We start from the raw sequence: 20,849 nt of genomic DNA on the forward strand, positions 1-20,849 counted from the left end.
ACTGCTCAGATAGTGTACATTTTTTATTAATATTTGTGAAAACTTTAAAGATTTTTCATTTGTCTAGTTTCCAAATAGCCTTTCCTTTTTTTTTTTTTTTTTTCCTGATAAGAATTATATCCCTAAATGCAAACTGGTGCAGCCACTCTGGAAAAACAGTATGGTGGTTCCTCAGAAACTTAAAAATAGAGCTATCCTATGACTGCAATAGCACTACTAGGATACAAACATAGTGATCAGAAGGGGCACCTGCACCCCAATGTTTATAGCAGCAATGTCCATCATAGTCAAACTATGGAAACAGAGCCCATATGTCCATCGATAGATGAATGGATAAAGAAGATGTCGTGTATATATACAATAGAATATTACTCAGCCATCAAAAAGAATGAAATCTTGCCAGTTGCAATGACATAGATGGAACCAGAGGGTATTATGTTAAGTGAAATAAGTCAATCAGAGAAAAACAATTATCATATTATTTCACTCATGTAGAATTTAAGAAACAAAACAGATGAACATAGGGCAAGGGAAGGAAAAATAAAATAAGATGAAAATTGAGAGGAAGGCAAACCACAAGAGATGCTGAACTCTAGGAAACAAACTGAGGGTTGCTGGAGGGGAGGTGGGGTTGGGAAAGGATAATTGGATGATGGGCATTAAGGAGGGCACTTGATGCAATGATCACTGGGTGTTATATGTAACTGATGAATCACTAAATTCTAGCTCTGAAACTAAAAAACAAAAAACAAAACAAAAAAATGAGTTAGCTACCTAAAGTTTGAATTTCAAAGAGATGGACTGGATAGGAGTTCCTAGAGAAGAGTGGGTAATATGTTTATATTTCAAAAGCACAGGGGAAGAGTGCAAGTTCCTCCAAGAAGGACTTCCATTCCCTAAATCCAGAATTTGACAATACCACAAGCCTTTTGAAATGAATACAAGTGGTTTTGGAATTGGCAAAAAGGATAAGTGGGCTTTGAATTGCTTGTAGAGCTGCATTTCTGTTCTTATAAAGAGTCAACTCATAAGACAAAACAGCTGTTTTTAATTCCTCAAAGAATTAGGTTGCAGCCTGAGTGATGTTGAAGGGCAATCCTTTAAAAAAACCCATATTTCTGACTAGCCATATTTTGGGGGTCTCCAACCTGACTGTTGCCACATCAAGTTCTCAGGACACAAAACAAGACAAATAAGAAGGCAGTAGGTGTTCCTGGGAGAGAAAGAATTGACAATGGGTACCCACAAACCAAATTCATGAGTCTGAATTTAGAAAGGAAAAGACAATGGGAAATTTTATTTTCCTCTCCCGACCAGGCACTGCAGAGATGTGGGAGAGCTGACTCTGATAAGAACTCTCACTCTTATGATGGACTCTGAAAAATAAACTGAGGGTTCTAGAGGGGAGGGGGGTAGGAGGATGGGTTGGCCTGGTGATGGGTATTAAAGAGGGCACATTCTGCATGGAGCACTGGGTGTTATACACAAACAATGAATCATGGAACACTACATCAAAAACTAATAATGTAATGTATGGTGATTAACATAACATAATAATAATTTTAAAAAAATTAAAAAAAAAAAGAACTCTCACTCTTGCCAGTTTTTACCAGTTTCCCCAAGATCCCATCTGCAGGTTCTAGAATGAGAGGGGTTTGAAGTAAAGTGTAGCTCCATTATCTATCAGAATTTGGAAAGGTTTTCCACAAATTTAATTTTAGTTTCCCCTTGGCTGTTTAAGAGAATAACAGGTAGTAATTTGCTGGAGAATTCCTGAGTCCTGTCAACCCTCAGAGGGGCTTATATGGAGGCCCTTGTCTGAGGGTAGATATGGAGGTGTCTGTAAGGCTACTAACTTGGCTGACTTGTGTTTATGGCCTTGTAGTCTTTTCAGAGTGGAAAGACAATTCAGATAGAAGACTAGTAGACTGTGAGTACTCAAGTTAAAAAGGATAGAGGGAAATAGTGGGAGTCATGTTGGTCTCAGTCTTTTGTTTTAGGTACCTCTCATGTCTTTCACTTTTCATTAGCCTTTTGCAGTAAATCTTTCAATGAAGTTATTCCAAGTTTTGGAACCTTGAAGACTTTTGGAAGCTTCTTCATACCAATTAAAATAGGTAGCCCATTATGTTTGTTTGAATTGGAAACCTTACTTTCAAGTGCACTTCTTAAATGAATGATCTTGTCAAACTAGAATGTTTCCCGTAATAGCCATTGTAATTCTAGCTTGTCTTAATAAGATTTTGCCATTTTTATAGATGTCACAGCTTCCAGGACCATGGTTCTTAGACATCAACTAAGCAGGTATGCTGGAAGGTGACATGCTTGATCCTTTGAAAATTGAGGATCCCATTTCTTTAGTTAAGCCTTATGTCTCACAGAGTCAGATTAGTAACTAAGAGAGATGTGCCACAGGGTTGAGGATTGTGCAGTGTTTTACAGTGTACATCACTGCTTGGGAATTTTCTTGGGTTGCCAGGGAACCTAGTGTCAATCTAACCTGTTCCATGACCAACATATCCTAGCATGGGTATCTTAGATTTGGGTGGTAAGTGCTCTAACAGCTTTAAGTCTTTGACCCATGCCTACTAATTTTGTGGTTTTGGCTTCCAAGATTCTCATTAGCAATAGATCTATTATCCCTTTCACAAGAATATACACCTCTCCGCTACAAGAATATTTCTTTATAATGGCAGACACTCAAAAGGATTTTTTTTTTTTTTTAAGATTTTATTTTTAGGTTCATCTAAAACTAATGATGTAATGTATGGGGATTAACATAAGAATTTAAAAAAAAGAATTAAAAAAAAAAGATTTTATTTTTAGGTAATCTCTACACCCAACATGGGGCTCAAACTTACAACCCCAAGATCAAGAGTTGCATGCTCTACCGACTGAAGCAGCCAGGTGCCCCTTGAATGGACTTGAATAGTCTGACTTGTGCCTATTTAGATTTTGATGTGCTGTTGGTCAAAAAAGTCCAAATATCTTGTCTTCATTTATTTCCCCATGTCCTCCAGTTGTTTATGCTGTGGACTTGCCTTGAGGCTTTGTGAGTCCCCTCATGGCTGCCATCATGCTTTCTTTTGGTTGAGGAGGACCCATTATTTTCCCTTGTTGAAAAAATCCTCCCTAATTCAACAAGACTTACTGTTTTAGGCTGCCTTGAGCACAGTCCCAGAAACCTATCAGTACCTCCAAAAGACACTTACCTTGAAGATGAGATGGGCTCCAAACCCAAATGTTGTAGCCTACTAGGTCTCACTGTGAAAAATCCAGTCTCTCATGCCCCAATTTTTCACCTGGAAGGATTAGAACAAACAAACTCAAAGAGCTCAGCATATGATACAGGCAGAGCTCAATCCAAAAGAAGTTCACCAGAGATCCAGAAAGCAACCAAAGAGGTAGCAAACCAAAATAGCTCTGTGAGGACCTTCACATGCATCTAGGCACCAACCCCAGAATCTTCAGCAATGGTCTTGGGATCCCATCCTCATTGCCAAATGACAAAACTAAAACAATTTAATAACAAGTTTGATGTCCTTTATTTAAGGGAAAACATTCCATGGATTGGCAGAGCACAGTGCCTCACAAATAGTGGAGAACTCTTCCTGAGGGATTTGATGGAAAAATGAGTTTTATAGAGTAATGGAAGAGGCAACTAGAAAATAGCTTGATTGGCTAGAAGGTTGGGGATTTCCCTATGAGGTCAGCAGGTCCTATTTTTTAGGATAAGGTAAGCTAGCTAAAGCTGAGTTGGAAGATTGTGATGGTGTATGTGAGGTTTCCTTGACAGGTGTTTCCTGTAAGTGCAAGCTGACTTAGGTTTAGATTTTGTGACATGGGCCAGGCCACTGGCAGTGGGGCTTCCACTTGATATACAAGTTAACTTTACCAGTTTCTAACGATATTTTTGAAGTATTGATGTCAGATCATTGGAGTCTTGTCACTGGTCAAGAAATTCACCTAAAAATCAGATAAGGGCTGGAAGTAGATTGGGGTAGGGGCATTGAATGAGGCCAGTAATAAAAACCTGTGGCTGATGGGCTGAGGATTTCTGAAGATTATGGGTATGAGAAGAGATTTTACAGTGTTATTTCCTTGAGTCTTACAGCTTGTTTCCTGTGAGGGCATTTGGGAAAGAGGCCCCAGGAAGGGGCCCCAAGAAGAGCATTTTATGTTCTGGGGATGTTGAGGGTGAACAAACGGTGATGAGGATGATGACAGAAAGCAGGAAAAGGAAACAAGCCTTCATTGGATACGCATGATGCACCAGGCACTTTGCTAGTACTCGAATTTTCTTTTCTTTTCCAAAAACCTTGAGTGCAGTGATTCTCAACCAGGGGCAATTTTGCCTTTGAGAGAGCATTTGTCGATGTCTAGAAATTTTTATTTTCACGAGTAGGGGTGCCACTGGCATCTAGGGTGGGACCAGAGATGCTCCTAATCATTCTACAATGTACAGGATAGTTCTTCACAATGAGAACTATTTGGCCCAAAATGTCAAAAATACTGAGGCTGAGAAATCCTGCTTGAAGGGTAGGCATGATTACCTTCATTTTTATAGACAAGCAATCTGAGCTGGTGTTCAAAACTAGACTTATATAGCTCCAAGGCCCAAGCTCCTTCGCCATGGTGATAGGAACAGTGACGGAACTGAAGATGGTAAAGATAAAGAACCAGGGCACAGGTTGGTGTTCTGTTGAAGGAACAAACAAAAGAATGAAGGCCAGGGGTGCCTGGGTGGCTCAGTCAGTTGGGCAACCAACTCTTGATTTTGGCTCAGGTCATGATCTCAGGGTTGTGAGATGAAGTCCCATGCCTGGCTTTGCGTTCGGTGCGGAGTCTTCTTGTATCCCTCTCCTCTGCCTTTCCCCTTCCCCCTGCAAGTGCACATACATGAGTGTGTGCTCTCTCTCAAATAAATAAATAAATAAATCTTAAAAAAAAAAAAAGAATGAATGCCAGAGGGGAATAAGAGAATGAGTGTAACCACCCTAGTGCCACCCTGACACACATCCTTGTTCTTGCTCCACAATCTAGGAGTAAGTCAGAGATCATGATAACAAAGGAAATCGAATGATGGTGGGTGACCTCAAGACCACCATCATCAGTTTCAGGAGCATCTGGGCCTCCAAATGGAGCTAGAAGTCAGAGAAGACTGGCTGTACATTCTGCTCCGTTGCCTTTTCTAAAGAGAGAGGAACAGATAGGAGGTTCTGAGCTGGATTTGGGTGACCATTCCCCTCTTACTCCCAGAGGTTGAGCCTAGCTGTGTCCCAAAAGAAGAGGAAGACGTTGTTTCCCAGTTTCTAAAATTTCTGTGAATTTGGAATTGGGCTAAGCCAGACCCATTCTGGGAAGCTCTGAATCTTCTGGGAGGGAACAGTTGAGAGGAAAAAGGGTGAAGGGGAGGAGCCTATGATAAAACAACATTTCTTTTCACTTCCTCTTTTGGACTTCAGAATTTGTCTGTCCTCTCGGGTGGAATCTGTCAAGTCTCAAGAGAAGTCTCTGCCTGCCACACTGGTGCTGCTGGAGCCAACGTGAGCCAGCAAGTGATGCGGATCCCCTCGTTCCTCCCCATCCCTGCTGCTGGTAGTGACTGGGCTGATTGCGTGCCCTGCCATCCTTTGGGTGACATGCTGCTGTGGACAGCTCTGCTATTCTTGGGTGAGTCGGTGTCCTCATGAAGGACAGAGGCAGGTACACTTTCCTAACTCAGCTGCTGCTTCCCCGGGTCAGGCTGAGCTTTGGTAAGGATGAGGGGTAGCATGGGAAGCATTCAAGAAAATGAGGAGGGTGAAGCAGGCTGATGAAGATCAAACTCTGACGATCTTACTGGTCTTGGCAAATGATAAAATTGGCAGAGTTTTTGTTTTAATTTTTAGTGTCTTTTGCCCAATATCACAGGGCAGCCAGGTCCCTGATGTTCTGCCACCACCTACATCTGAACCTGCTCTAAGGAAAGTCTAGTGACTTAGTGGCCAGGGTGTTTTTCTTCCTTAAAAATTTGTGTTTCACAGGGACCAAATCTTAGGTGGAAGGGCTAATGCTGTCTTAGATTAGGGGTGGGGAAGAAGCAATAGGATACTTGGTGGAGGGGCAGTAGACATTCTCTGTCAGGCAGCAGAAGCTTATTCTGTTTATGTGTTAGATTTCCCTGGGAAGAAGCAAAGAGGGTCTGGGTTATCCAGGGAACAGGGTTTCAGAGAACACACAACCTGGGCAATTCTGGAATCGTCAACTGTAGGACCGGAGAAATCACCCATGCTTCCTTGTACACACACATGGGGATAGGTCCTGGTTGTGATCAGGGAGAAAATCAGGGTCCTAGGCTAAGATGGAGGGGCAGGGACTGATGGTGCCAGGTGGGAGGAAGTCTAGGGAGGCCAGCTAGGGGAGCCCTATTGGTAAGATTGTCTCTCCAAGCTCAATTCCTAGAGTTTCCACCCTCAAAAAAACCTTAGGATAGCCCCAGAGGAAGACATGTAGCCACTCTGGAGTTAGGTGTTATGACTGATAATAAAATCTGGTCATCTCTGGGAGTCCTAGGCCCTCAATGTTGAATGATACCGGGATAGGAAGCAGAGGTGAGGAAGAGAGAGTATTCCTTCATGAGCAGGATAAAATGGACTGAAGTAGAATAACATGTGAAAGGAGCATTAGACGATCTCATTTTTCACGTGAGGAAGCTCAGGCCTGGAGAGATGAGATGCTTCTCCATCTCTGCTGTTGGTGCTGCCAATGTACCAGTCACCCGGGCAAGACTTCTGGGCAAGACTTGATCTTTTCTTCCATTTGTCCTTTTGCTAAGTCACCAAGGATTTGCTCCATTTTCCCCATTCTTATTTGGACCACCATATTTAGGTCTTCATCCCTCAATAACCCAGCTTTGACAACAGCCTCTGACCCCATCTCGACTGCTCCTGTCTCCTCTCCTCTGAATCTGTGCTGCACACCGAGGCCATAATATCTTCAAGTGCAGCTGAGTCACTGCACTTCAGAAATGCCTCCAGGACTGCTCCATTACCTACTAACTAAGGCCCCCATTCCACCCTCTTCACCACATTCCCATTGCCCCCAAGTGGATCTTCCTCTACAGCCAGGCAATGTGGACACTGCATTTCCTGCTTTCTACAGATTCCACAAACTGCCTTGTTTAAACATTAAATAAATGCATGAACAGGCCCTGTTCTAGGACTTGGAGATTTACCAATGAACAAGACAGACAGCCTTCCTGACCTAAAGCATAAGGTCTTTGTCTCCCTTACAATGACTCTATTGAGTGTGTATTCATGACCATTTGTTGAGTGTGGAATGAATAAATGGCTAATGACTTCTCTCCATTCTTCTCATTTCTTTCTTATTTCTCCTCTTCCCCTCCTCTTAGGTTCTACTTCTTTATTTGCTCCCCTACTGCACTGTCCCTCTTGCCAATCCAACACTCTGGTTTTTAGCTATCACTTCTATGTCAACAGCTTCCAAACCTGTCTTTCTTGCTTATGTCAGCTACAATTTCGTGTTTCCACCTGCTGGTTGGACACCTCCACATTGATAATGCCGGTTCAGAAACAAAACATATTCAAACTCAACTTATCATCTTTCCATTGCAAATGTACTCCTCTTCCTAACATTTATATTTGTGTGAGCACAAGTAACATTTTCCCTAGCCATCCACTTACTTTATTCCCACTCTCATCAAGTGCCAGCTTCCCCCAGTTTTGCCTCTTAAATTTCTCTCATGTGGGGGCGCCAGGATGGCTCAGTCGGTTAAGCTCAGGTCATGATCCTGGAGTCCTGGGATCAAGTCAGGCTCCCTGCTCAGTGAGGAGTCTGCTTCTCCCTCTCCCTCTGCCCCCCACCCAGCTCGAGTTCTCTCTCTCTCTCTCTCTCACTCTTTCTCTCTCAAACAAATAAATAAAATCTTTTAAAAAATTTCTCTCGTGTGCATATCTTCTTCACTTCCTATTATCAATACAACTGTGGCCCCTCTTATCTCGCACCTAGACTCATTCAATAAGTGATTTCCAGAGCACTGGCAAATAAAATTGTTATGGCTACTGCCCTCTTAGATCTTCTGGGAGATCTAAACAACAAATAAACAGACACACAGGCATAAATACAAATTAGAAAGGGCCATAAAGATATAAACAGGATACTGTGATAAGAATAGCCTTTGTGGGGAAGAAGAGAGAATGATAAACAGGATGATATGAAAAGCATTTTCTGAGGAGGTGACACTTGAGCTGGGACTTTGAGCTCCGCAAGGATCTAGCTGTTTGAAGAGATAAAGGAAACAGGTCTAGAGGAGGGATCCGCATACACAAAAGCCCCAAGTGTGAAGAACTTAAAGAGGGCTCATGTTATGGGAGCTCCATGAGTAGGGGAAGATGGGCTTGAGATGAGGCAGGAGAGGTGAGCAGGGCCCTTGTCCTGTCCTGTGTGGCCTCGTAAAGATGTACTTTTATTTCAAGATCAAAGGAAGGGTGCCTGGGTGGCTCAGTTGGTTAAGCGACTGCCTTCGGCTCAGGTCATGATCCTGGAGTCCTGGGATCAAGTCTTGCATCAGGCTCCCTGTTCAGCAGGGAGTCTGCTTCTCCCTCTGACCCTCCCCCCTCTCATGTGCTCTCTCTCTCTCTCTCATTCTCTCTCTCAAATAAATAAAATTTAAAAAAAAAAGAGCAAAGGAAGGTCCTTGAAGGCTTCTAAGACGGGGAGTGATATTATTGGACCTGATATTAAAAAAACAAAAACAAAAAACTCTAGCTTTTCTGTGGAAAGTGGATGGTGGGGGACAAAGGAATGAGGAGAGGAGTTAGGAGGCGGAGAAAGCTGGTGGTGACTTAAACTAGCATGGCAGCCATAAGCATGGAGCAAAGTGGATGGACTCAAGGCCTGAGTCGGAAGCAGAATCAACAAGATTCACTGAGGTGAAGGGGGACGGGGCTTGGGAGAGAGGGGAATAAAGGTGACTTATAGCTTTCAGGCACAAGTAACTGGGGATATGGTGAAGATGTGCACTTACCTGGGAAAGAATAAGAGAGGAAAGTTGTAGTGGATTGGTGAAGGCTGAGTCCAAATTGTGGAGAATGAAACAGTGAATGGAAGGAGTAGAAATGAGCATAGCCCATGTAGAAAAAAAATTGAGAAATCTGGTTATGGGGGCCCCTGGGTGGCTCAGTGGTTAAGCATTTGCCCTTGGCTCAGGTCATGATCCCAGGGTCTTGGGATCGAGCCCAGCATTGGGCTCCCTGCTTGGTGGGAAACCTGCTTCTCCCTCTCCCACTCCCCCTGCTTGTGTTCCCTCTCTGGCTGTGTCTCTCTGTCAAATAAATAAATAAAATCTTAAAAAAAGAAAGAAATCGCCTATGAAAGGGAGCAGAGAAATAATTTTGGAATTATATATGGGATCAAGTGAGAAGATTTTTTTTTTTTTTTGAACGAAAGATCTTGGAATATGCTTCTTTTGATGGGAAAGGTCCAGCTGAGAAGGAGGAATTGGTGATGCATAAGAGGATGGAAATAACAGAGACAGGGAAGGGCAAAGGAGTTAAGGGGATTTGCATGGAAGGGATCTTTTTTTTCTTGGAAGTGATTCTTGTAATGATGAATCATCAAATCTAAACTCTGGGCTGATCTTTGCTTTCTCTCTTACAGCTCCAGTCGCTGGGACACCTGGTAAGTACTCCACCCACATCCTCTCCCTCCCCCAGCTACGCTCTTCCTGTGCTCCCAGCACCCCGAGCACCCGGAGGTGCCCTGAATGCACCAGCAACCCAGTAGCTAGGTGGGGCCAGGAAGGAGATGCCCCGCCCTCTCTCCCTCTCTCCTTTCTCTTTCCCCTCCTCCCGGGGAAGCCGAGGATAGGCCTTCCTGGCGCACAGGTGCTTAACCCTTCTGGTTCTATCAGGATGAGAAATCACAGATATTGTCACAGAAAATAACTCATCCTCTCTCTCAGTAAAATCAAAAGCCCAGACATTTTTAGTCTCAGCTGCACGCAAAATCCCATTATGTGCTTAGGTTATCTCCCTGTGTTGGTAAATCCCCCACTTTGCATGTATCTGAGGGCTTCAGGGCCTGTTTCCCTGTTCAGAACTAGGAGGAGAGATCACTGACTGCAGCTTGGTGAAGTAAATTCTGCCGGGGACTTCTTTCTCTATACCAATCAGCTCCCCGCCTCCCAGGGCTCCCGGGGGAGGGGGGGCGGGGGGGCGGCTCTCCCTGGGGCACTGAAGCCAGGGCTCCCTAGACTGGCCCTCCAGCCTTTCTCTTTCTTTATCCTTCTGAGGCCACAGAGACTCCTCTGTACTTGGCTGTGAGGCTAGGTCTATTCTAAGGGACCAAGATTGACATCAGGTCAGAACAGAAACCTGATGTCTAACTCATGCTGGATACCTCCACCAGATGCCTTCATCCGGCTCTGGAGAGAGTTTATCCATTAGTATCCAAAATGCCTCAGTTTACAGGGGAACAAAATGAATTCTAGAAAGTTATGTATGTGGTGTGTGTGTGTGTGAGAGAGAGAGAGAGAGAGAAAGAAAGAAAGAAAGAAAGAAAGAAAGAAAGAAAGAAAGAAAGAAAGAAAGAAAGGAAAGAAAGAAAGAAAGAAAGAAAGAGGAAGGAAGGAAGGAAGGAAGGAAGGAAAGGAGAGGAAGGAAAGAAAGGAAGGAAGGGAAGGAAGAAAAAAGGAAAGAAAGAACTGTTTCAGATGACCCCTGGTGAGGTATACATATATTTCTAGTGTTTGCTTTGCCCCTTCTCCCTGTCTCTTACCTTGCCATCTCTTCCTGAGGAACCATCAAGCTCCCTGAGCAGACCTGGCTTCCTGGAGGCCCCTGTGGTAGGACACATGAGTAAGAGGAATTACCTACAGTTACATAAGAGTTCTGGGCCGGGTTCCACTCTTGATGTCCTCAGAAGGACCAGAGGTGCTTTACTATCTGAAATTCGGGGGCCTGCTTAGGCTCTTGGGGTCCCCTTTCCTCCTGCTTCCTCTTCTCTCTGCCCCTCAGCAGGTCTCCCGAAGGCTGTGCTGGACCTCCAGCCCCCGTGGGTCAATGTGCTCCAGGAGGATCCCGTGACCCTGAAGTGCCAGGGGGCCCACACCGCTGTGGCCCATGTCACCCAGTGGTTCCATAATGGGAGCTCCATCCCAACCCTGGTCCAGTCCAGTTACAGTTTTAAGGCCAGACAACAGGACAGCGGGGAGTACAGGTGCCAGACGGACCAGACCAGCCTCAGTGACCCTGTGCATCTGGACGTGACTTCCGGTCAGTGGAGGAAGGGGCTGGGGAGGGTCTGGGAGGACAAGGAAAGATGAAATCTGCTTACATGGCAGAGGTTTTTAGGGAAGGGAGGTAGCCTGTTTCCTGGGAATCAGTGCTGTGAGTTGTTGGAAGCTGTTTTCATCCACTCGCTTCCCTTTTCACCTGCCCCCTTTGCTTGGTGTGTGTGTGGTGGACCGTCTTAAGAAATTCCTCAGAATAGGTTGTTTTGCCTCAATCCTGATGGAGCAAGAAGGTTACAAGGCTACAAACAAGCACGTAGGGTATGAGAGAAGCAGAAAGAAATTCTGACTACATAAAAACCCATTTTTGTAGCCATCACAAAGCATAGACAGACCACAACTGAGTCTTCGGCCTGGACCCCACTAGCGTGTGAACATGGTGATTTGTCTGCGCTTGGATTTGATTCCTTGTCTGCTCGTGGGGGTATTAATGCCTCCCTCCCCAGGTCCTGGTGGGAATCAGCATTTCCCTGCCCCCTTGCTCTCCATGCAACTTGACCTGGAAGTTGTCTTGATCTTTTTTTTTTTTTAATTAGAGAGAGAGGGAGGGAGGGGCAGAGGGAGAGAGAGAATCTCAAGCAGGCTCCACACCCAGCACAGAGCCCTACATGGGGCTCGATCTCACAACCCTGAGGTCATGACCTGAGCTGAAACTAAGAGTTGGATGCTTAACCGACTGAGCCACCCAGGCATCCCCTGAAAGTTGTGTTTTAACTATATTTGCATTTCCAGCCCCTGACAAGGGCAGGGCTTAATAAATGTTTGCTAAACAGATGAATGATTTTACAAAGCTTCTGGCAAAAAGTAGTTTCTCCATAAAGAAGAGCCACCCTGAGACTATGATGAATATTGTCACTGTTACTCTTCATGTAGTCCCTTTCCCTCCCCGGATGCCTAAATTTTCCTCAAAAGCACACAGCGGGCCTGTCGCCCCCACTCTCTTCGCACAACAGGAAGTGACAGGCCGGAGGGAAGCTCCTGAGGCCTGACATCGGTGTCCCTGCCCCTGCAGGAAGGCAAGGAGGGGAGGGCATCCCCCCCCACCGAGCCTGAGTGTGTCCCTGTGTCGCCACTGGGGTGTGGAGGAGCTGTGGGTGTTTATTGATTCTCTACAAGGCTTCCAGGAGATTGCAGGGGCGTTTCGCTCCCAGATGGATGGGAAGGCCCTTTGATTACTTGAAGAACATCTTATGAGTGCCACAAACAGGAAGCTGGCTCCTGCTCTCCAGATCTGCACCAAGATAAATGTCCTCAAGGAGAGCTAAGGTGGCCCCCTTGCACAGACCAGCCGAAGGCAGACACTCCTCATTATCCAGGTTATAACCTGGTGCCAGCAGAGACTCTTCGGGGAAGAAAAGCTATTCCAGCCATGTAGGTCTTCTGTGGTGGGGATTACCTCGACAGGGAAGAGAAGGGCAGGAATTGCTTGCTGGGGCTACATGGCAACTTGGGCATTTTCTCTGGGTTCTACTTTATTTTTTCAAAGCTTTACAATTCTCAGCATTCCCACCTGCCCTAATCCAATCTCATGAGAGAGGCAGTCTAGGGAACCAGGACGGCTCAGCCTCATCCCGGAGTGCAGTGTCCAGCCAGGGTCTCGGTTCTCCAAGAGGAGGAATATGCAGTACGGTAAGGCAAGGAAATGGGTGGAAGCTAGATGTGCCTCCCCAACAAGAGAGGTGGGGTTTTCTAGCTTGTGGCACCCGAGTAGCAAAACCTGGTGCCACCCTCTGGCCCTGGATTTCCCGCTGTAGCCGTGGCTGAATTTTCTCTGTGTTGTAATTGGTGCTGAGCATCTCCTCCTGCATCCGTGGTCACGTCACCAGCCAGTGCAGAGACTTGGTTGGCCTCATCCTGGTTGGCTGCCGGGGGTGCTTGCTGGGAACATGTGTGGCTGATTTATTTATTTGAGAGAGAGAGAGAGCATGAGTCAGGGATGGGGGCAGAGGGAGAGGAGAAGCAGGCCCCCCGCTGAGCAGGGAGCCGCACGGGGTCTCGATCCCAGGACCCCGAGATCATGACCTCAGCCGAAGGCAGACGCTTCACCGACTGTGCCACCCGGATTCCCCCTTCTAATTCTGCTGTTGTCTTCTACCCTGCCTCTCTTTCCAATTCCAGCTCTGCTCCGTCCTCCAGCTTTAGGGAAAAGGAGCACGTGGGCTGAGGTCAGGAGTACAAATGTCTACCTTAGGCTTTATTCCCTATACAACAAAGATGCTAAATATTTTTTCTTCCTCAGTAAAAGGATGAACATTGGGAGGGAAAAAGGACACAGCAGGCTAATGACCCGCCTTCAGACCAAGGTGACGCTGTTGCTGTCAGACCAAGACGTTGAGGAAGTAAAACTCCACATTTACCAACATACATCCAATAAGCTAATACTTCTTGGACGTCCATGACTTCCTACTCTCCCAAAAGACATGTCTCTGCTGTGTCCCCTCACATGTCATCTCCTAGGTCAGACTGGATCTCTCCCCTCCCTCTCCCAAGGAAGGGACGGCACCGTGGGCTCTCTTGTATCCTTTCTGTCCTGTTGGGCAGGACAGAGCTTCAGCTGCCTTCTCCCAGGGCAGGAAAGAGAAGACAAGCCTGTCCTGAACACCTACTATGTGCCAGGAACTGCTGTAGATGCATGGTATTGTTAGGTCCATTTCCACAGAGGCAGAATCCAAGGCCCAGAAGAGGCCCAAGACTACAGAGCTCCCAAATGACGGAGCCAGCATTAGAGACCAGGGCCATTGGATTCCAGGCTTAAGCTCCTCCCTCCACATACCGTGTCCCACCGGAAAGGACGGTCTCAGAGTTGGGTCAAGACCTCCTGGGTCCTAGGGTCCCTTTGTGTCTTTCAGACTGGTTGCTGCTCCAGACCCCTCGCTGGGGGTTCCAGGAGGGGGAGCCCATCGTGCTGAGGTGCCACAGCTGGAAGAACAGGAGTCTGTACAAGATCACGTTCTTCCAGGACGGGAAGTCCAAGCAGTTTTCTTCTCTGAATGCCACATTCTTCATCCCGGAAGCAAACCTCAGCCACAGTGGCAACTACCACTGCACGGGAATGATAGGGCAGATGCTGCGCTTCTCACAGCCTGTGGCCATCACTGTCCAAGGTGGGAACTCTGCCAAGATGGAGGGAGGATGATGACTAGGGGATGGGCAGTTATGGCTAAGGTCCTATGGGCCTCCTTGGAGCTGAGAAATGCCAGAGGGCAAACCCTTGGGCACTGAGGCGAAGCGGGGAGGAATGGGGGCCGTGAGAAATATTGGCTGTGGGCAGCAGGAGGGGCTAGAGCTTGGGGCCCTCCGCTTCAGGTCACAGGGGAAAGGCTGTGTGCCCTTTGAAATGCAGGCCCCGTCAGTCCTGAGGACAGTGATGGAGCAGAGCTCCCGCACTGGGGCAGGGGTTCCTTAAGCTCCCGGACGTTCCCAAGAGCTGAGGTTTTCTCACTTCTTCTTAGTTCTCATGTTATGCCCGTTCACTCCCCAAGCAAGGCATGACGGGTCCCTGACAGTTCAAGGCCTTGTGGGATCCAGTCGCGGTGCCTCCAGTTAGGGGAGGCTTCGGGTCCCCTTCCTTCTCTCCCCGAGCTCGGCCCCCACACACTCAATAGTGTGCCTTTATCGGATGAGCGGAGACACCTGTGAGGGGGGAGGCACGAGTCCAGCCGCAGTGCGGTCCGCGCAGGTGAGGTTGGGGGAGGACCCGGACAAGGGACAAGGGACAAGGGACCCGGACACAGAGCAGCTCCCGGGGAGCAGCACTGGGGTAGAGCGTGGGAGGTGGGAGGCTACTGCCTGTCCTGAGGTCTGTCTCCCCCAGGGTCCAGCTGGAGCGACTCCTCCGTGGTGATGACAGTTGGGGCTGTGGTTGCCGGAACCGCTGCGGTGGCCATCCTCGCCGCTGCCGTGGCCTGGTTCCGCCTCAGGCAAAAGCAAACTTCAGGTTCGTGGCTTCTCTGGGTTTCTCTTGCTGTCAGTTCCTACTTGGCCAAGGCCCTAACCCCGACCATCGCCAGGACCCTCCTCTTTGGGCCAAGAGAATCCTTACAGTTCAGAGGTAGCCCCATATTTTATTCATCCATTCATTCATTCATTCATTCATTTTTAAAAGATTTTATTTATTCACGAGAGACAGAGAGAGAGGCAGGCTCCCCACAGAGCAGGGAGCCCGGGATCACGACCGGAGCCGAAGGCAGACGCTTAACCGACTGAGCCGCCCAGGCACCGCCTTCATTCATTTACTCAACAAGGCTTGGAAAATCTTGCTTATGGGTGGAGCCCTGTGCTAGGCACTGTGGATGATGAGGAGTCCAGTCCCTGCTCTCAAGGAGCTCACGGTGCCGTGGGGAAGACAGAAGGACCAGTCAATCATTAGAATTAGGTGGGATGAAAGCCATGGTAGAGTCGCAAAGGCTGTGATGGGGGGAGCGGGGGACGCGGGCCCACGAGATGCAGCGTGGGGCGAGTGGTTAGAGACGCTTTCACAGGAGGCAGTGGTGTAGCTAGTGACCAAAGCACGCGTGGGGGGCCGGCCGCACGGTTTAACTCTCAGCTCCACAGCGCACCAGCTGTGTGACTTGGGGGAGTTCTTCAGTGTCTCTGTGCCTATATTTCTTCATCTGGAAAATGAGGACACTGATAGAACCTACCTCGCAGGATTGGGTGAGGATGAATGGGGCTGAGCGCTCATCCCAGGGCGGAGTACTTAGCACGTGAGAGAGAGCCGTTCTCATGAGGGGTAGAGGTCAGCCAGGCAGAGGGGGCTGGAAGAGCATTACAGGCGTGGGGGCCAAGGCATGGAAAGGAGGAACACTGTGGCTGGGCTGGGACAGGCGCTGGGGGAGGCGTGAGGAGGGGGCAGTAAGGGGTGCGAAGCGTTGAAACCATAAACTGCAAGGCACAGGGAGGAGGGAGGAGGGATGAGGCGGGACAGACAAATGGGTAAGGGCCACGTCATGCAGACCACAGAGGCCACATTAGAGAAGGAAACTGTGCTCCAGAGTGGGTGGCCAGACTACGGGAAGGAAGTCACCATAAGTGCTCATTCACTGCCCCCCACCTTGCCCCCGCGCCTAGCGCGGTTTGCCAGGCCGGGAGACGGTGTCCCTAAACGTCTGTTCACAGACGGGCGCCCTGAAGAACTTCGACTCTCGGAAAGCAGCTCCTTCCCCTTAGCACTATCCTGAAGGAGCTGAGAGAGGAGGCGAGGTGCCCTAGAAATCTAGTAAGCAAATTGTCACAGTTCGTCGCACTGGAGAGCTAGCTTGCTGGAGAAAAAGTCTAAAGACACCAGAGAAAGAAGAGGAAAGAAGACTGCCAGCCACTGAGAAGGAGAAGGGACTACTCCTCATACCTCACGAGGCACTTTGGTACACAGCTAGGCCCTCAGTTACTGCCGATAAGTAAATACGGAGATGCACAGAGATTCTGAGAGGGAGGAAAAGGAGCTTTTTAAAAGGCAGAGCAAGCCTGAGAAAGATGCAGCCGAGTGGCCTTTCTGACAGCCCCAGGGGTTCCCATGGTTAACTCAGTGGCCCTTTTACAGGCTGGGCAGGCCCGGGGCAGGAGAGCCGGGGAATGGGGAGGAGGGGAGGCATCTCTGGGGGGACGGGTCTCTGTTGGTTCTAACCCAATCCTGCCCCTGGTCCTCGCCTGAGGACTCAGGCCCCACCCTATAGCCCTACTAACCTCCTCTGTGCCCCCTCATAGCTCCCCTAGGAAACCCCAAGCACAGGGAAATGGGAGAGACCCTCCCTGAGGAACCAGGTGAGTGCAGCTCCCTGTTTTGGGGGCTCAAAGTGGATTGGAGCCTGCAGGAAGTGGCTTGCGTGAGTTCAGCTGGGAGCACAGCAGAGGGCGGGGGCGGTGGGAGGAGGGCAGGGGCTCAAATCGCTTGGTTGGTTCTGAGACTAACTCCTGGGCCTAAAGAGGACCTCACTGGGGATGAGGGGAAGAGGACCACCTGCTGCAGATAGAGAGGGGAGGGCTGTGTCTGAATTGGAGCCAGGAATGCTGGGAGCCTTTGCAGCGCAGGACATCAGAGACATTTGGGTCCTTCTGTGGGGTTTGGCAGAGCTGACACAGGACAGAGGCCAGGAGTGGTTAGACTGAGACACACGGGATTAAGAAAAGAGAGGGAGACCTAGGGAATGATCCCTGGACATGCTGAGGACTCTGTCTCGGGGAGTGATGGGGGAGGGGTGGGGCATTACGAGGACATCCAGGCTGGAGAAGGTTCTAGGGGACTGGGTGCATTAGTGGGCTTCACTGCTGGGCGAAGCTTGGCTCTGATGCCTGCGTGTGTAAGTTTCTTAAACACGGGCCTGGCCCCAGCTTTGTCACCAGTAGCCAGTGCAACCTTGCACGTTCCCTACCGTGGGGTGCAGTCACCTCCCTGAGGAAATGAGTGGATTGGCCTGATGACCTCAAAGCCCTTCCGGGTCTGACATTCTGGGAGCCAGTGACTGTCCAACCCTTGGCCCAGGTGGGAGCAGGAGTGTCCCAGGCGACCTCCTGACTGGCTAAGCCAGAGCACGAGGGAACCTGGAACTTTCTCGAGGGGCTCCTGGACAACAGAATCAGAGGAAAAAGAGGCCCTTGAGGACTCTGCGTCAGGTGGCTGGAGTGTGACTCAGAGCGGAACCAACAGATTCGAGAGCTTGAGCAAAATGGCACTTGTCCCGCTGTGCTTTGAGCAAGGCCCTTGTGTTCTTGGCCACGTCAAGCGGGGATGCGGGCCTGAGCCTGCACCAGGCCAGACCAGATCTAGAAAAAAGCCCAAACACAACTGGAACAGCCCCTTGGAGGTCTGGCTCTGTCTACCCCCTGGCACAAATACATTTCACAATCACTTATGTCACCGCTAGGCACAGGGGCTCACGGTTTCCCATCAGCGAGCATTGTTGAGAAATGCATTAGAAGGAGAATTCAGGAGGTGGTTTGTTCTAGAATCTGGAGCATGGCAAACAGAGACTCTCTGTGTGCAGGGGTGAGTGGAGACACTAGATGCATTGTCTCACCACCCCCCCACCCCCCCACCCCCCCGCCTGAGGAATGCTGCTTTGCAGTTAGTGAGACTACTTTTCACACTGGCAAAGTGAGTTTATTGGCAAAAAACCTGCGGGAATTTGGTGTGTTTTAGCTAGGGAAAGTACTGGCTTGTTGGCTTGCTTCCCTCTTTCCCTCCCTCGCTTTCACTGTTGCTCTTTCTTACCTTTTAATGTCATGGAGCATTCTTCAAGGTGACCCCGAGGATGCGCTGTATCTGGCCAGTGCTGAAACGGCCCCCAGTCTTCTTTCCCTGAAGACCGTGCTTGGCAAAAATCTGGACTTGACTTCCCTGTGATACTGAACATCCCCACATCTCTTCCCCAGTATCTCCGATCCCTAAAGCTGGCTGGTTGGCTTCTAGAAAAAGTCAGCAATTCTCTGAAAAGCATGCAGCACAGATGAGGGCCTCCCTCTGCCCGTGTGGCCCGGAGGGGAGGCTGGGTTGGGGCGGTGAATGGAGCTCTGGGCCTACAGGGCCTTGTTTCATGTCTGGTTCAGGCCTTCGTTCTGCAGCCTCCGTGGCAGCGTGGTGGACCCTCTTCTACTGCCACGCCCTGGCTGATCTTAAAGTCTTTTAAGATTTTATTTATTTATTTAAGAAAGAGCGAGCATGAGTGGGGGCTGGGGGTGGGGGCAGAGGGAGAAGGAGAAGCAGACTCAGGGCTCGATTCCAGGACCCTGGGATCATGACCTGAGCGGAAGGCAGACGCTTAACTGACTGAGCCACCCTGGGCGCCCCTGATCTCTGTTCTTTCTGCCCACAGCCAATGTCACTGATACTGAAGAGGCTGCCAAAATTGAGGTGAGTCACCCCAGCCATCTCCTCCTTCCCCCTCCTCCTCTGTTGCCTTCATTCATGTGCTCCCTTCTGCATTCTCTAGGCCGAGAATACCATCACCTACTCACTTCTCTTGCATCCGGAGGAAGAGGCAGAGGCCTCCGATTACCAGAACCACATTTAGTCTCCGTTGTCTTGCCTGTGACCCAGGGAAGAGAATCAGAGAGGCCAGGACGCCTGACCTGAGTTCCCCTTAGGGAGGACAAGAGGATGCCGCAGTTCCAAAGAAGAAGAAGGATGCTTTCAGAGTCATCTACGTGAATCCTGAACCTCCCTGTCCTAAAAGTCACAGACAATGTGGTCCCAGATGACTGACTGTCCTGGTTCCTTCTGTGTCTCTCAGCACTTCTCGCCATCAAGACTCTTCTGCATACATCCACATGGCAGATAAAAATTACTTTTATTAAGAGATCGTAGCAACATGGGAAATGCTTATGTTATAGGTTACCTAAGAAAATTATGTAGGTATATATGATTTCAGGAATGTCAAAACAGACTAACATTTGCCAACATATTAAAAGTGATGTTTCAGGGTGATGGGATTATTGGTGATTTTCATCTTCTTTCTTCATTTTTCTACATAGACCATATATTACTTTTATAATAAAATACTAGAAAAAAAAGACTGTATTGGTTGGAGTGTGGACTGACTTGTTTCTTTTCAAGGATAAAAATCTTGGAAAGGTCGAAATGGGTAGGAGGTGGAGGAGAGGGAAGATTTGGCGTGTAGGGTGAGTGTCCTCTTCTTAAAACTGAATACTCTTCTTTAAAAATGGTCTTCTGGTTTCCATGTCTCCTTCCTTTTCCTCCCATGGCAAAGAAAACAATCACTTTGTTTTGCAACACCAGTTCTCAGGAAGCCAAGCTTTGGATGAGTCCTCATGGAGATTGCTGACTCTTCCTGCCCCTGCTATTCTCCTGTATTTACCAGAAGGATGTGGCCTTCTCAGGAAAGCCATCCTGGCATGTTAAAAACATGACTGACAGTTTCTCTGGGGGTTTGGTGGGCACCCTTGGGAGAGGCTTTGTTTTCCTGGGGCTCTCTCACGGCTTCATTGTACAGCATTCTTACATTCAGGATTTAGCCACTTCCTTTCTTGTATAGTTTTCATGGCTTTCTATGATAGTCACATTTTATTTTATTTTATTTTTTTGAGAGAGCAAGAGTGTGTGTGCATGTGAGTCGGGTAGGGGAGGGATGGAGGGAGAGGGAGAGAGACTCTTAGGCAGGCTCCATGCCCAGCGCGGAGCCTGATGCAGGGATTGATCTCAGGACCCTGAGATCATCATCTGAGCCAAAATGGAGTCGGATGCTCAACAGACTGAGTCACCCAGGTGGCTCATCCACCCCTATGATACATTGTATAGTCCCACAGTTAGATTTCATACTCACCTATTGTTATAATAAGGAAGGTGTAATGTGATTACTAGGTTATTGAGGGCTTACTTTATGCCAAACTATGTGCTTTAGAATTAGAGAGTTTCAGAGCATCAGCCTTCCATATTTCTTCTTTTGTGATTTTCCTATTCACAAATTCTTGCCCATTTTTATAGTAATAATGTATATCTATTTATAAATTACATGGTAGCAACTTATTTCCAAAAGGAAATAAAAATTTCTATGTAAATCATTTTACTACACTAATATTCTTTTTATAAAATTAAAATACAGAT

At 48.0% G+C, this 20,849-nt stretch overlaps 1 protein-coding gene across 2 annotated transcripts; it reads left to right on the top strand.

The window, feature by feature from the left end:
- Positions 1 to 5,469: 5,469 nt before the first annotated feature.
- Positions 5,470 to 19,579, top strand: FCGR2B (Fc fragment of IgG receptor IIb). Of its 2 annotated transcripts, none has more exons than XM_035010019.1 (7): positions 5,470 to 5,673; positions 9,661 to 9,681; positions 11,019 to 11,276; positions 14,143 to 14,397; positions 15,108 to 15,230; positions 19,102 to 19,139; positions 19,219 to 19,579. In XM_035010019.1, the coding sequence occupies exons 1-7, from the start codon at positions 5,562 to 5,564 to the stop codon at positions 19,297 to 19,299; spliced, it is 888 nt and encodes a 295-aa protein (XP_034865910.1). In that variant the 5' UTR covers positions 5,470 to 5,561; the 3' UTR covers positions 19,300 to 19,579. The 2 variants fall into 2 exon arrangements, with proteins under 2 accessions (XP_034865910.1, XP_034865911.1); XM_035010020.1 differs by having other exon boundaries at positions 11,022 to 11,276.
- The last annotated feature ends 1,270 nt before the right edge of the window (positions 19,580 to 20,849 follow it).

The sequence above is a fragment of the Mirounga leonina genome, unplaced genomic scaffold, assembly GCF_011800145.1.
Source record: "Mirounga leonina isolate KUSES-001 unplaced genomic scaffold, KU_Mleo_1.0 Mir_154, whole genome shotgun sequence".
Lineage (NCBI taxonomy): Eukaryota > Metazoa > Chordata > Mammalia > Carnivora > Phocidae > Mirounga > Mirounga leonina.